This window comes from Sus scrofa, chromosome 2 (genome assembly GCF_000003025.6).
Source record: "Sus scrofa isolate TJ Tabasco breed Duroc chromosome 2, Sscrofa11.1, whole genome shotgun sequence".
Taxonomy (NCBI): Eukaryota; Metazoa; Chordata; class Mammalia; order Artiodactyla; family Suidae; genus Sus; species Sus scrofa.
In genome coordinates, this window is record NC_010444.4 from 134,143,972 (window position 1) to 134,157,178 (window position 13,207).

The window sequence follows — 13,207 nt, forward strand, 5'->3', positions numbered from 1 at the left end:
TGAATGGATAAAGAAGATGTGGTAAGCATGTACAATGGAATACTCCTCAGCTATAAAAAAGAATGAAATAATGCCATTTGCAGCAATATGGGTGGACCTAGAGATTATCATACTAAGTGAAGTAAATCAGAAAAAGAAAGACATGAGTTCCTGTCATGGCTCACCCATAACGAACCCAACTAGGATCCATGAGGACATGGGTTTGATCCCTGGCCTTGCTCAGTGGGTTTAGGATCTGGCATTGCCATGAGCTGTGGTGCAGGTTAAAAACCTGGCTCAAATCCTGCATTTCTGTGGCTGTGGCATAGGCCAGCAGCTGCAGCTCAGATTCGACCCCTAGCCTGGGAACTTCCATGTGCTGCAGGTGTGGCCCCTAAAAAGCAAAAAGAAAAAGAAAGACAAATACCATATGATTTCATTTACATGTGGAATCTAAAATATAGCACAAATAAACCGATCTGTGAAACAGAAACAGAGTCACAGACATAAAGAGCATAATTGTGGTTGCCAAGGGGGAGGTGGGGAGTGAAGTAGACTGGGAGTTTGGGGTTAGCAGACACAAACAATTATATGATAAACAACAAGGTCTACTGTAGAGCACAGTGCACTACATTCAATATCCTTTGATAAACCATAATAGAAAAAATATTTAAAAATGTATACATATGTATAACTGAATTACTTTGCTGTACAGCAGAAATTTACACAACACTGTAAATCAACTATATTTCAATTAAATTTTTTAAAAAAAATAAATGCTGCCAAGAACATTTATGTATTAAGTTTTCATGAAGATGTATGCTTTTATTTCTCTTGGGTATAAACCCAAGAGGAGAACTGCTGAGTCCTGTGGTAATTCCATGTTTATAAAATTTTGAAGAACAGCCAAATTGTTTTACAAATCAGCTATACTCACCAGGATGTTTGAAGGTTCCCATTTTTCTATATCATCACCAACATTATAATAATATAGTGGTATGATAATCTGTTAATCTGCAACACCAGACCCTTCACCCACTGAGTGAGGCCAGGGATCAAACCCACATCCTTATGGACACCAGGTCCAGTTTTTAACCCACTGAACTGCATGAAGAACTCCTGTATTTAGTTTTTAAAGGAACTTCCATACTTTTCTCCATAGTAATCGCACCAATTTACATTCCCGCTAACAGTGTGGGAAGGTTCCCTTTTCTCCACACCCTCTCCTGCATTTATTGTTTGTAGACTTTTTTTTTTTTTTTTTTTTTTTTTTTTTAGGGCTACATATGGATGTTCCCAGGCTAGGGGTTGAGTCCGAGCTGCAGCTGTCAGCCGACACCACAGCCACAGCAACCCCAGATCCAAGCCATGTCTTCATCCTACACCATAGCTCACAGCAACACCCGATCCTTTAACCCACTCCACGAGGCCAGCAATCGAACCCACATCCTCAGGGATACTAGTCAGCTTTGTTACTGCTGAGCCATAATGGGAACTCCCTGTTTGTAGACTTTTTGATGACAGCCATTCTGACTGGTGTAAGCTGATACCTCGTGGTAGTTTTGATTTGCATTTCTCTAATAATTAGTGATGTTGAGCATATTTTCGTGTGTGTGTGTGTGTGTGTGTGTGTGTGTGTGTGTGTGTATGTTGGCCATCTGTATATCTTCTTTGGAGAAATGTCTATTTAGATCTTCTGCCCATTTTTTTTTTTTTTTTTTGAGTTTTTCCTCCTTGACAGTGAACTGTTTTTTTTTTTTTTTTTTTTTTTGTCTTTTTGCTATTTCTTTGGGCCACACCCGCGGCATATGGAGGTTCCCAGGCTAGGGGTTGAATCGGAGCTGTAGCCACCGGTCTACGCCAGAGCCACAGCAACGTGGGATCCGAGCCACGTCTGCGACCTACACCACAGCTCACAGCAACGCCGGATCCTTAACCCACTGAGCAAGGGCAGGGACCGAACCCACAACCTCATGGTTCCTAGTCGGATTCGTTAACCACTGCGCCACGACGGGAACTCCTTTTTTTTTTTTTTTTTTTTGTCTGCCCAATTTTTGATTGGATTTTTTTTTTACATAAAAAAGGCTGCATGAGATATTTGCGTGTGTGTGTGTGTATGCATATATACACACACACACATATACATATATATATATATATGTACAAACATCAAAAATATGTGTATATTTTTTTTCAGGGCTGCACCCATGGCATATGGAAGTTCCCAGGCTAGTCCAATCAGAGTTACAGCTGCTGGCCTACACCACAGCCGTAGAAATGCCAGATCTGAGCCTCATCTACGACCTACACCATAGCTCACAGCAATACCAGATCCTTAAATCACTGATCGAGGGCAGGGATTGAACCCACATCCCCCATAGATATTATTCAGGTTCATTACCCCTGAGTCACGACAGGAACTATGAGATGTTTGTATATTTGGAGATTAATCCCTCATCAGTTGCTTGTTTGCAAAGATTCTTCTCCCACTGAGTGGGTTGTTTCTTCATTTTTTTAAGTTTCCTTTGTGCAAAAAAATTTTAAGTTTAATTAGGTACTATTCTTTTACTTTTGTTTTTATTTTCATTACCCTAGTAGGTGGATAAAAAAAGATGTTACTGTGATTTGTGTCAAAGAGTTCTGTTTATGTTTTCTTCTAGGAGTTTTATAGTATCTAGTCTTACATTTAGGTCATTTATCCATTCTGAACTTATTTTTGTGTAAGGCGTTAGAGAATGCTCTGATTTCATTCTTTCACATGTAGCTGTCTAGTTTTCCCAGCTCCACGTATTGAAGAGACTGTCTCTCCTCCATTGTATATTTTTGCCTCCTTTGTCATAGATTAATTGACCATTAGTTCTTAGGTTTAATTCTATTACGTTCCACTGATCAATATTTCTGTTTTTGTGCCAGTACCATACTGTTTTGATTACTGTAGCTTTTCTTTTTTTTGGTTTATAGTGCCACACATGAGGCATATGGACGTTCCATGGCTAGAGGGCTCGAATTGGAGCCACAGCTGTCAGCCTACGCCACAGGGCACAGCAATACAGGATCCGAGCCATGTCTGCATCCTATACCACAGCTCGCCACAACATTGGATCCTTAACCCACTGTGTAAGGCCAGGGATTGAACCTGCATCCTCAGGGATACTAGTTGGGCTTGTTACCACTGAGCCACAATGGTTAATTTTACTGTATCTTTGTAGTTTAGCCTGAAATCAGGGAGCCTGATTTCTTGAGTTCCATTTTAATGAGTCCTTGAATTTGCTTAGTTTTTTTTTTTTGTTTTTTTTTTTTTGTTTGTTTGTTTTTTTGCCATTTCTTGGGCTGCTACTGCAGCATATGGAATTTCCCAGGCTAGGGGTCTAATCGGAGCTGTAGCTGCCAGCTCATGCCACAGCAACGCTGGATCATTAACCCACTGAGCAAGGGCAGGGATCAAACCCACAACCTCATGGCTCCTAGTTGGATTCGTTAACCACTGCGCCATGATGGGAACTCCTGCTTAGTATTTTGTCGAGGATTTTTACATCCATGTTCATTAGGGATATTGGCCTGTAATTTTCTTTTTGTTCAAAGTCCTAATCTGGATTTATTATTATGATAACACTGGCTTCACAAAATGAATTTGGAAGTGTTCTTCTTCAACTTTTTAGAAGAGTTTGAGAAGGACTAGTACTAGTTCTTCTTTAAATATTTGGTAGAATTCACCAGTGAAGCCATCTGGTCCCTCCCCCCTTTTTTTGGCTGCCCTGTAGCAAATATGCAGTTCCTGGGCCAGGAATAAGATCTGACCTGCAGCTGCAGCAATGCCAGATCCTTAACCCCCTGTGCTGGTCCAGGGATCCAACCTGTGTCCCAGTGCTCCCAAGACACCGCTGATCCCTTTGCACCACAGTGGAAACTCCTGGTCCCCTTTATTTGCTGGGAGATTTTAAATTACTGATTTAATCTCCTTGGCAAATATCTGTTCAGATTTCCTATTACTTTGTGATTCAGTCTTGGTAAATTGTACGTTTCTAGGAATTTATCCATCATCATCTAAGTTATCTAATTTGCTATGTGTAATTATTCATAGAAGTCTGTTATGATCCCTTGTATGTCTATGGTATCAGTTATAATGTCTCATCTTTCATTTATAATTTTATTAATTTGAGTCATCTCTATTTTTCTTGGTTTCTGGGCCAGGGAGCACATCAAAGCCACAGTTGTGACCCACACCACATCTGTGGCACCGCCAGATCATTTAGCTCACCATGCTGGGCCAGGGATTAAACCTATCTCCTGGCATTGCAGAGATGCCACCAATCCTGCTGCACCACAACGGGAACTCCCTATAGGTAGATTTTTCAGCATTTATCCTGGATGGTATTCTCTTGGATTACTGGAACTATGCTTTGATTTCTGACATTAATTTGGAGAAATTCTTAGTTATTATTGCTAAAAATGTTGCTTCTATTTCTTTCTCTGTTTCTTCTCATTCTAGAATTCCAACTTTGTATATGTCATACCTTTTGTAGTTGTCCCACAGTTCTTGAATACTTTTTTTTTCAGTCTTCTTTTTCTCTTTGCTCTTCAGTTTGAGAAGTTTATATTGTCATGTCCTCAAACTCAAGATATTCTTTCCTCAGCTGTGCCTAGTCTACTAATGAGTCCTACTAATAAGTCTTCATTCCTTCCATAGTGTTTTTGATCTCTAGCATTTCTTCATTGTTATTTTTTAAAATAACTTCCATCTCTTATATTATTCATCTTTTCCATTTTTTTTTTCTTTTTAGGGTTGCACCCATAGCACATGGAAGTTCCCAGATCAGGGGTCAAATCAGAGCTGCAGCTACCAGCTTATACCACAGCCACAGCAATGCGGGATGTGAGCCACGTCTGCAACCTAAACCATAACTCATGGCAACAATGGATCCTTTAACCCACTGAGCAAGGCCAGGAATCGAACCCGCATCCTCATGGATACTAGTGGGATTCTTAACCTACTAAGCCCCAATGGGAATGCCCTATCCATCTTTTCTTGCATGTTGTCTACTTTTTCTGATAATTTCCTTAGCATATTAGTCGTATTTATTTTACATTGCTGGCCTAATAATTCTAAAACTGTTGCCATGTCTGACTCTGGTTTTGCCACTTATTCAGTCTCTTCAAACAGTGATTTCTGCTTGTTAATATGCCTTGTAATCCAAAGCTAAAAGGTGGACATGATGTCCGGTGTAATAGCAACTGTGTTAAACATTCTTAAGGAATGCGGTGGTAAGTCATGGGGATAGGGGAAGGATTCTATCGTCCTATAATTAGGTCTTAGTCTTATGTTGAGCCTGTGCTCCTAGACTGTGAACATCACCAGCTCTTCTCAGCTGTTTCTCCCCCTGAGTTGAGACATGATGTGGTCACTGGGTACTTCTATCCCTCCACAAGGAAGGCTAGAAGGAACTTCAGTTGACTAATTTCCTTTCTCCACTTGGAAGGGGAGAGCTGGCTGGAATCAGGTATTTCCCCTCACCAGGTAGTCAGGCTCTGATAAAACCCCAGAAAATTAGGCTCTCATAAAATACTTCCTCTTGAGTACAGGCTTTGTTAAGAAGAACAGAATACTCTGATATATCTCAAAATGGTTCCTTTCTCATCTCATTACTAAAAGCATGAGGGGATTTTTCTCTGATATTCACTGTAGGCATGTAGTAGAGTTTCTGGAAGTAAAATTGACCAAAGTATGGAGGTCCCTCTGATGATTGGTCACTCTTGAATTTTTAACTTTCAGAGTTGTTCATTAGAGCCTCCAGCAACTCTTCAATCACACTTTGGTTTTTCCACCTCAGCACTGATTGTCAGGAAGGTTTCTGTTTATGTGTTTCTGCTGTGGTTAAGATATTATTCTCTATAATCGCCTGTCTTGTCTGTTCATGCTTTGGTGTACAGATAACCAAGTGACCTTACTTACTTCTGTGACAGATCTATAAAGAGTTGAGATTTTTCAGTTTGTTCAATTTGTTTTACTCATTATTAGGACAGAGGAGTGACTTCTAAATCCCTAGCATGCTGGACCAGAAACTGGAAGTCTTCAAGTTTTTCAAAATTCTTTATAACACTGGATCTCCAAGTACCATTCAGCATAATTGATCATTCTCTCTTTTAGGAGTAAAAGCTCTCTTCCCTTAGCTTCTATGATACCATATTCTGTTTATTCCCCCCCCCCCAACCCCCGCTACCACCCTACTCTCAACTCTTCCTTTTCTACTGATTGTATAGTTTTCCAAGAATTGATCCTGGACCGTCTTCTCTTCTTTACTCTATAGATTCTCTTTTCTTCATGATTTAACCCCTTACCATGAATTTTAACATAGCTGTAATACTGTACACTCCTCTTATGTTTTCTTGACCTCCAGTCTTATGGCAATGGCCCTTCCCACATTTTCATTTCACGTGCCTTCAGAACTCCTGTATTTTCTATCATATTACACAGCACCTTTACCACTAAAGCTGCTTAAGACACAAACCTAGAAGTCTTTCTTGATACTTCTCACTCTCTAATCCTCTATATTCAAATCCATAAACTGTACAGGCAAAATTATCTTGAATCCATGCATATTTTCCTGTCTCTCCTACAAAACATCCTAGTTAAAGCCACCACAATCTCCCACCAAAAATCTTCGCAACTTCATATTAATGAATCTTCCTGCTGACATTCTTGATCTCTTTCAATGTGCTCCCCAATGTATATAACGATAGTATGGTATAGTGGAAAAAGTATAAGTTTTAGATCCAGAAAGACCTGCTACAATTCCTTAAGCATACTGGTTAACATGTAAACCTCATTTTTTTCAGGTATGAAATAGCTATAAAACAAACAAATTAAAAACTTACCTGACTGGAACACTATAAAAAATATAATTAATGAAAAGTCCTTAGAATAATGCTTTACATTGAATAGCCACTCAAATATAGCTCGTGCTATATACAAAATAAAGTCTGAATTCCTCCCCAAAGACTTTTGGATTCTAGGCCTAATGTACTGATTTACAAATATTCCTTAGCATAAACCACTGCTCTGGCTACCAAGCAAATGTGTTATTTTCACTTTAAATTAATTATTAAAAGACATCCAATCATCCAAAAAGAAACTGGAAAAAACTGTAAATTTTAATCTTCTTTCATTAAATTTATATATATATTCATATAACAATAATATAATCTAAGTATTAAACTCCAAAAATGTTTTCAATATTGGCTTAAATAGCTGAAAAATAATTCCTATAAAAAGTATGTCCTATATTAATGAAACTTATGGTTATGAGGTTATTCTGCTTCAATACTTGCTTTTTTCTTCATTTTTTCAGAGGATGAAGGATAAGTTTTCTCAGCAAGTAAAACTTCACAAGATGCATTATCTATAATTAAAATATATTTTAGTGTTTTCATTATTTAACCTATTGTTAACTCTAAGTACAGAAAAGCAAACTCAAATTTGAAAAAAAACCCTGATTTTAATAACTGTGATTTTGTAATAGTTTTAGAAGAAAATATGTGTTGAGTAATTTGACTTGCTACAGAAAGAAGAATGGATTCTTAAAAATATCTCAAGAGCTCCAGGTTTCATAAAAGTAAATCAACTATATATAAAAAATCTACTTTTCATTTAGTAGAGAAAGATTCATGTGATTAGAATTCTTCATTAATTGTCCTTTCATTTCCACTGTCCTATATTTTCATTCTCTCCCTTTCTACTGCAAGTTTTCTACCAGCACTTTTAAAACATACTCAGGCCTCTTTTAATCTCACAAGAAAATTTATCTGTACCCCATTCTCCTTCCTGCTACATAGCTTCCAGCAGCTTTTCAATCTGCCCCTTAAGGGTCCACTGTCCACACAGTATACCTAAAAAACAAATCTAATATCATCTGCTTAAAACCCTTCAAAGGCTTTCCACTGCCCTCAAATTAAAACTCAAGCTTCCTACCTTGATATACAAATTCTTGTTTTTATAAACCCTGTATTACTTACATATTTCCAGCCTCATGGCAGAGGCTTATTAGCTAGATAAAATACAGAATGCCCACTTAAATCTGAATTTCAGATGAACAACAAATTTTTTTAGTGTTTTCCATGTAATAGTACAAGACTATGCAATGTTTGTGACCTAATTATATTACTAATTATCTGAATTCAAATTTTGCCAAGCATTGTGTATCTGCATATGCTAAATCTAGCAACCTTTGAGGCTAACCACTCCTCTCATCTTTGTTTCCCAATGTAGAGAGAAGTTTGAGAGTTCTGTAAAAAACAGAATTAGTACCAAGACTTGGTAAGAGATTAGAGATCGGAATGACAAATGGGAAGGTGCTGAGGATGAGCCCCACTTTTCCGTTTACTAAGCTGCCTTTGCTGAGATGGAGGCCAGAGGAGGAGGAGGACCAGGTTAAGTCTTGGTTGTGAGAATTCTCAGTCAACAATCCTTGTTTTATTTATTTATTGGAAGCTTTTGTTATAGGTGCTATTATACGTTGAAATGTTCCATTTACGTTCTTTTTATATGTCTCTCTTCTATTTCTTCTCTCTTCCTAAGCGACTTGTCTACTCTATGGTTTCAAAACATCTGCATCTTACTCTAAATAGTTATCTACAGCCCTAGTCTCTGCCCCACACTCCAGAATCCGGTGCCACAAACTGCTTTTCTCTCCAGTTGATGGCTAATATGCCTCTTAATGTTTTACTATTTTACTAAGGTATTCCATTTATACAGTAATGGGAATAAATCTTATATGTATATGTACTATCCATATAATTATCATCAGATCAAGACATAAAATATTTCCAGCACTCCAGAAGTTTCCTATGTTTTTTTATCAGTCAGCACCCCCTTTCCTAAGATTACCACTATTCTGACTTCTGTCATCCAGAAGACTCTTGCCTGTTCTTGAATTTCATATAAATGGAATAAATGAATATACACATGCTTAAGTCTGTATTCTTTCATGCAACATCATGTACATGAGCTGACAGATCAAATTTAATGTGTGCAAACTAAAGTATCTTAATCATTTTCCTACCCTACTCGGCCTTACAATTGTTCCTATCTCAAGAAATGATACTACCAATCATCACGTGGCTCAAACCTATAATTTAAAAGTCATTCTTGACTTTTACTTTTCTCTTATCAAACATCCAGCTTAATCAGAAAATCCTTGCCCATCTGCCTTTAAAATACATTCCAATCAGACCACTTTAGTCTCATACAGCATTATCTGACCACTGCAATAGTTTATTTGACAGAGTTTCCTTACTTCCACTCTTGCCCCCTTAGTCTATTCTCCAGAGTAGCCAGAGTGATAATTCTAAAATATGTATCTGATCATGTTAGACATCTGCATTAAGATGCACTTGTCAACACATTTAGGAGAAAAAAATCTCTATTTCTTGTGATGGCATATGAAATTCTACATTATAACATTTGATTTGCTCTCTGACCACAATTTCAACCATGCATTTTATTTAATCACCTTGCTCCAGTCACCCTAACTTCTTTCCTTTTTTTCAAACACACTAAACACATGCCTTTTCTCTTGTTGGTCCCTTTGCCTGGCATGTTCTGCCCCCAGATTTTCAGATGGCCTGCTGTCTCACTTCATTTAAGCTCTATGCAAATGTCACCTCCCCAGAGAGACCTGTCCTGATTAACCTGTCTAAAATAACATCCCTAAGAACAGTCTCCATTTTTATCCTGCTTTATTTTCCCTCATTACTCTTATTTCTGACATTGTTATATATTTATTTGTTAATCTGCTTATTATCTTTCTTTATCCACTATCATATAAACTCAGTTACGGCAAGGAATTTGTCATGTTCCCTAGCAACCAAAAGAGTTTGTGTTACACTGTAGGTGCTTAATAAATATTTGTTGAATGACTGGAATTAATGAATGATGTGAGGATGTGTCTCTGAAACACCTAAGAGGAGATGTCCGGCAGGCAGCTGCATATAAGGGTCTTAATCTCAGAGCAGAGTCTGGAATGGAAAATTTGGAAGCCCTGCCTTTTATAGGACATCTATATATGTTAGGGGATAGACTGAAAACAGATTAAAATCTAGGAATTATCCCTAAAGAATTCCCACATTTAATAGCTAATAGTAGTAGATAAGATTGCAAAGAAGACTGAGTAGGAACTGCCTGAGAAGTAATTTCTTATTTATTTGTTTGTTTCTATTACTAAACTATTGAATGCTCAAGGGCAGAAATATAGCCATTTCTTGGTTTTCTAACACTTAGTAAAGAGCCTTACAAACAACTAGAACACAGCTGGATTTGCTGAATTAAGGAATGTGTAAAAAAAATACCTCTAGAGCAAGATGATTTATCTAATTTTAAAATTTCAGTCAATCAACCACAACAAAACAAGAATATAAAAGCACTCATAAATCCAGAATCACTATCTGCCTCACTACCAGGCTTTATAAAGAATATTTTCCACAGTCAAATCAAAACTTTTTTCTTGGGCAAAACCCAGATAAAATCATGATGGTTTCTGGTACCCTGACCACTTTCCCTTTTATACTTTTCTTCACTTGTTCACAACTTCCCTCATCTTTGATCTATAAATCTTCCTTCTAATGTTTACTGTCTAGGCAGTAGGTGCTACTCCTTCCAAGGTTGTGTGCTTTTACAAGTTTAGGTATTTGGTTTTTTTTGTTTTTTTTTTTTGTCTTTTTGCTATTTCTTGGACCGCTCCTGTGGCACATGGAGGTTCCCAGGCTAGGGGTCGAATCAAGAGCTGTAGCTGCTGGCCTATGCGAGAGCCACAGCAACACGGGATCCAAGCCGCGTCTGCAACCTACACCACAGCTCACGGCAACGCCGGATCCTTAACCCACTGAGCAAGGCCATGGATTGAACCCACAACCTCATGGTTCCTAGTCGGATTCGTTAACCACTGCGCCACGATGGGAACTCCACAAGTTTAGGTTTTATCACTAGATTCATTTCCCTTAAAACGGAAACCATCCTAATGATTTTTATATCTATACTTCCTAACACAATACCTGGCATTTTGTAAACGCTCATTAAGACAACTTCTTAAAGTGAAGATAACACACAAAAAAAACCCCTCTTTTTTCAGTTCATACAAAAACTTATATCCATCAGAAACAAAAAAAGCAATTGTTTAAATTTACTCCCAAATAGATGCTATAAAACTTGTTGCAGGAAATAAAGAAAATAGAAATTTGAAATACATCAGAGATTAATAAGGTTGTAAATGTCTTGCTAAGTTTATTCTAATGATAAAGCAAATAACAGAGGGCCTATAACAGAAGGAACTTTGTTGATTTTTTGTGCTTCAATCATCACACATAACTCCAATGTATCTGTTTACTGATTATCTTCCTCTCCTATGACTGAAATTTACAACGGCAGGGAAAATATATCATTCCTCATTGGTATATACAGCAACTCCTAGTACAGAAAACATATGCGGAAAATGTTTATTAAATTAATTAATGCTGTGGGGATAGTTAAGACCCACTTTCCAACCTCACATATACTCATTTCTTAAATAAAACCATACTAAAAAGCACTCAGTTTCCTGAATATATATATATTGCACTGTGACAAAAATTAAAAAAGAATTATAAAAATTATTAGTATCACTATTAATTACCTGATTTTGAATTTGAAGTACTCTTTGGTTTTGGAGAAATATTTTGATCTGCTATCATCACACTAGAATAAGAACAAATTGATGGTATTTTCTTAGTCTCTCAGTAACATTTTTTTGTTTTTAGTTTTTTTACTTTTTAGGGCTGCACCCACAGCATATGGAGGTTCCCAGGCTAGGGATTGAATCAGAACTGCAGCCATGGGCCTATGCCACAGCCACAGCAATACAGGATCTGAGCCACGTCTGTGACCTATACCACAGTTCATGTCAATGGAAGATCCTTAACCCACTGAGCGAAGCCAGGGATTGAACCTGCATCCTCATGGATCCAGTTGGGTTCATTAACCACTGGGGCATGAAGGGAACTCCTCTCAGTAACTTTTGAGATTCCTCAAATAATACTTCAAATAAGTACATGTCTATGTAATCAATTTTCCTGTAGAGAAAATACAACTGGTTAGAAAAAAATGTTAACATATGTATGTGCAAAAATAGTTTAATAATAAAAGGCAAGAGATGGGATTAAGATGGTGGAGTAGAAGGACTGGAGATCACCTTCTCTCATGAAAACAAGAAAATTACAACCAACTGCTGAAAAGCCATCAACAAAGTAGACTAGAAACTACCAAAAAGATATCTTACATAAAACACAAAGAAGAAACCACATCGAGATGGTAGGAGGGGTGCTTATGTGATATAGGCAACCTCATACCTGCCAGGTGGGCAATCCAAAGACTGGAAAGTCTCACCCACAGGAGTGAGAGTTCCAAGCCCCACATCAGGTTCCCATGCCTGGGAACCTAACATTGCAAGGAGGAGCCCCCAGAGTATTCCAGAGTAATGGGCACTGAAGACCAGAGGGATTGTGCACAGGAGCTCCACAGGACTGGGGGAAACAGAGACTCCATTCTGAAGGTTGAACACAGGCTTTCATGTACACTGGGTCCCAGAACAAAACAAAGACATCGTAAGAATCTGTGATAGAAGTACCTGCAGATTTTGGAGGATCTCCTGAGAAAACAAGGTCAGCTGTGGCTCTTTGTTGGTGAGAGACATTGGAGGCAAAGATCTTGGGAATAATCATTACTGTGAACTCCCCTGGAGGTGGCCACTTTGGAAAAATCTGGCTCCACCCATTAGGGCTGAAGAGCCCCAAGCCAAACAACAAACAGCCTGGAAACACAGTCCCACCCATCAGCAAATAGGCTGCCTAAATATTTCTTAGGCACACACCCTCTAATCACATCCAGAGACAAAGCCCCAGCAACCAGAGGGATAAGAATCAGCTCCACCTATCAGTGGGCAGGAACCAGTATCTCCTATACTGTCAGGAAGCCTATAACAAGTGACTGTACCAACTTAAGCCACAAGGGGGAAGATATCAGAAGCAAGAGAGGCTATAACCCTATTGCCTGCAAAAATGAGACCACACCAAAAATTTATACAAAATGAAAAGGCAGAGAATTATGACCCAGATAAAGGAACAAGAAGAAAAAAAAAAAAAAAAACAGGAATTCTCGTCGTGGCGCAGTGGTTGACGAATCTGACTAGGAACCATGAGGTTGCGG

General features: G+C 38.1%; 1 protein-coding gene across 1 annotated transcript in view; it reads right to left on the reverse strand.

Moving 5' to 3' along the window:
* Window positions 1-13,207, reverse strand: part of MEIKIN (meiotic kinetochore factor) — a 104,683-nt gene that overhangs the window by 40,404 nt on the left and 51,072 nt on the right. The window contains exons 7-8 of the mRNA XM_021084744.1: window positions 11,640-11,701; window positions 7,306-7,376 (exon numbers count right to left, since the gene is read on the reverse strand). Coding sequence (XP_020940403.1) covers window positions 7,306-7,376; window positions 11,640-11,701 — 133 coding nt within the window. The remainder of the gene's footprint in view (window positions 1-7,305; window positions 7,377-11,639; window positions 11,702-13,207) is intronic.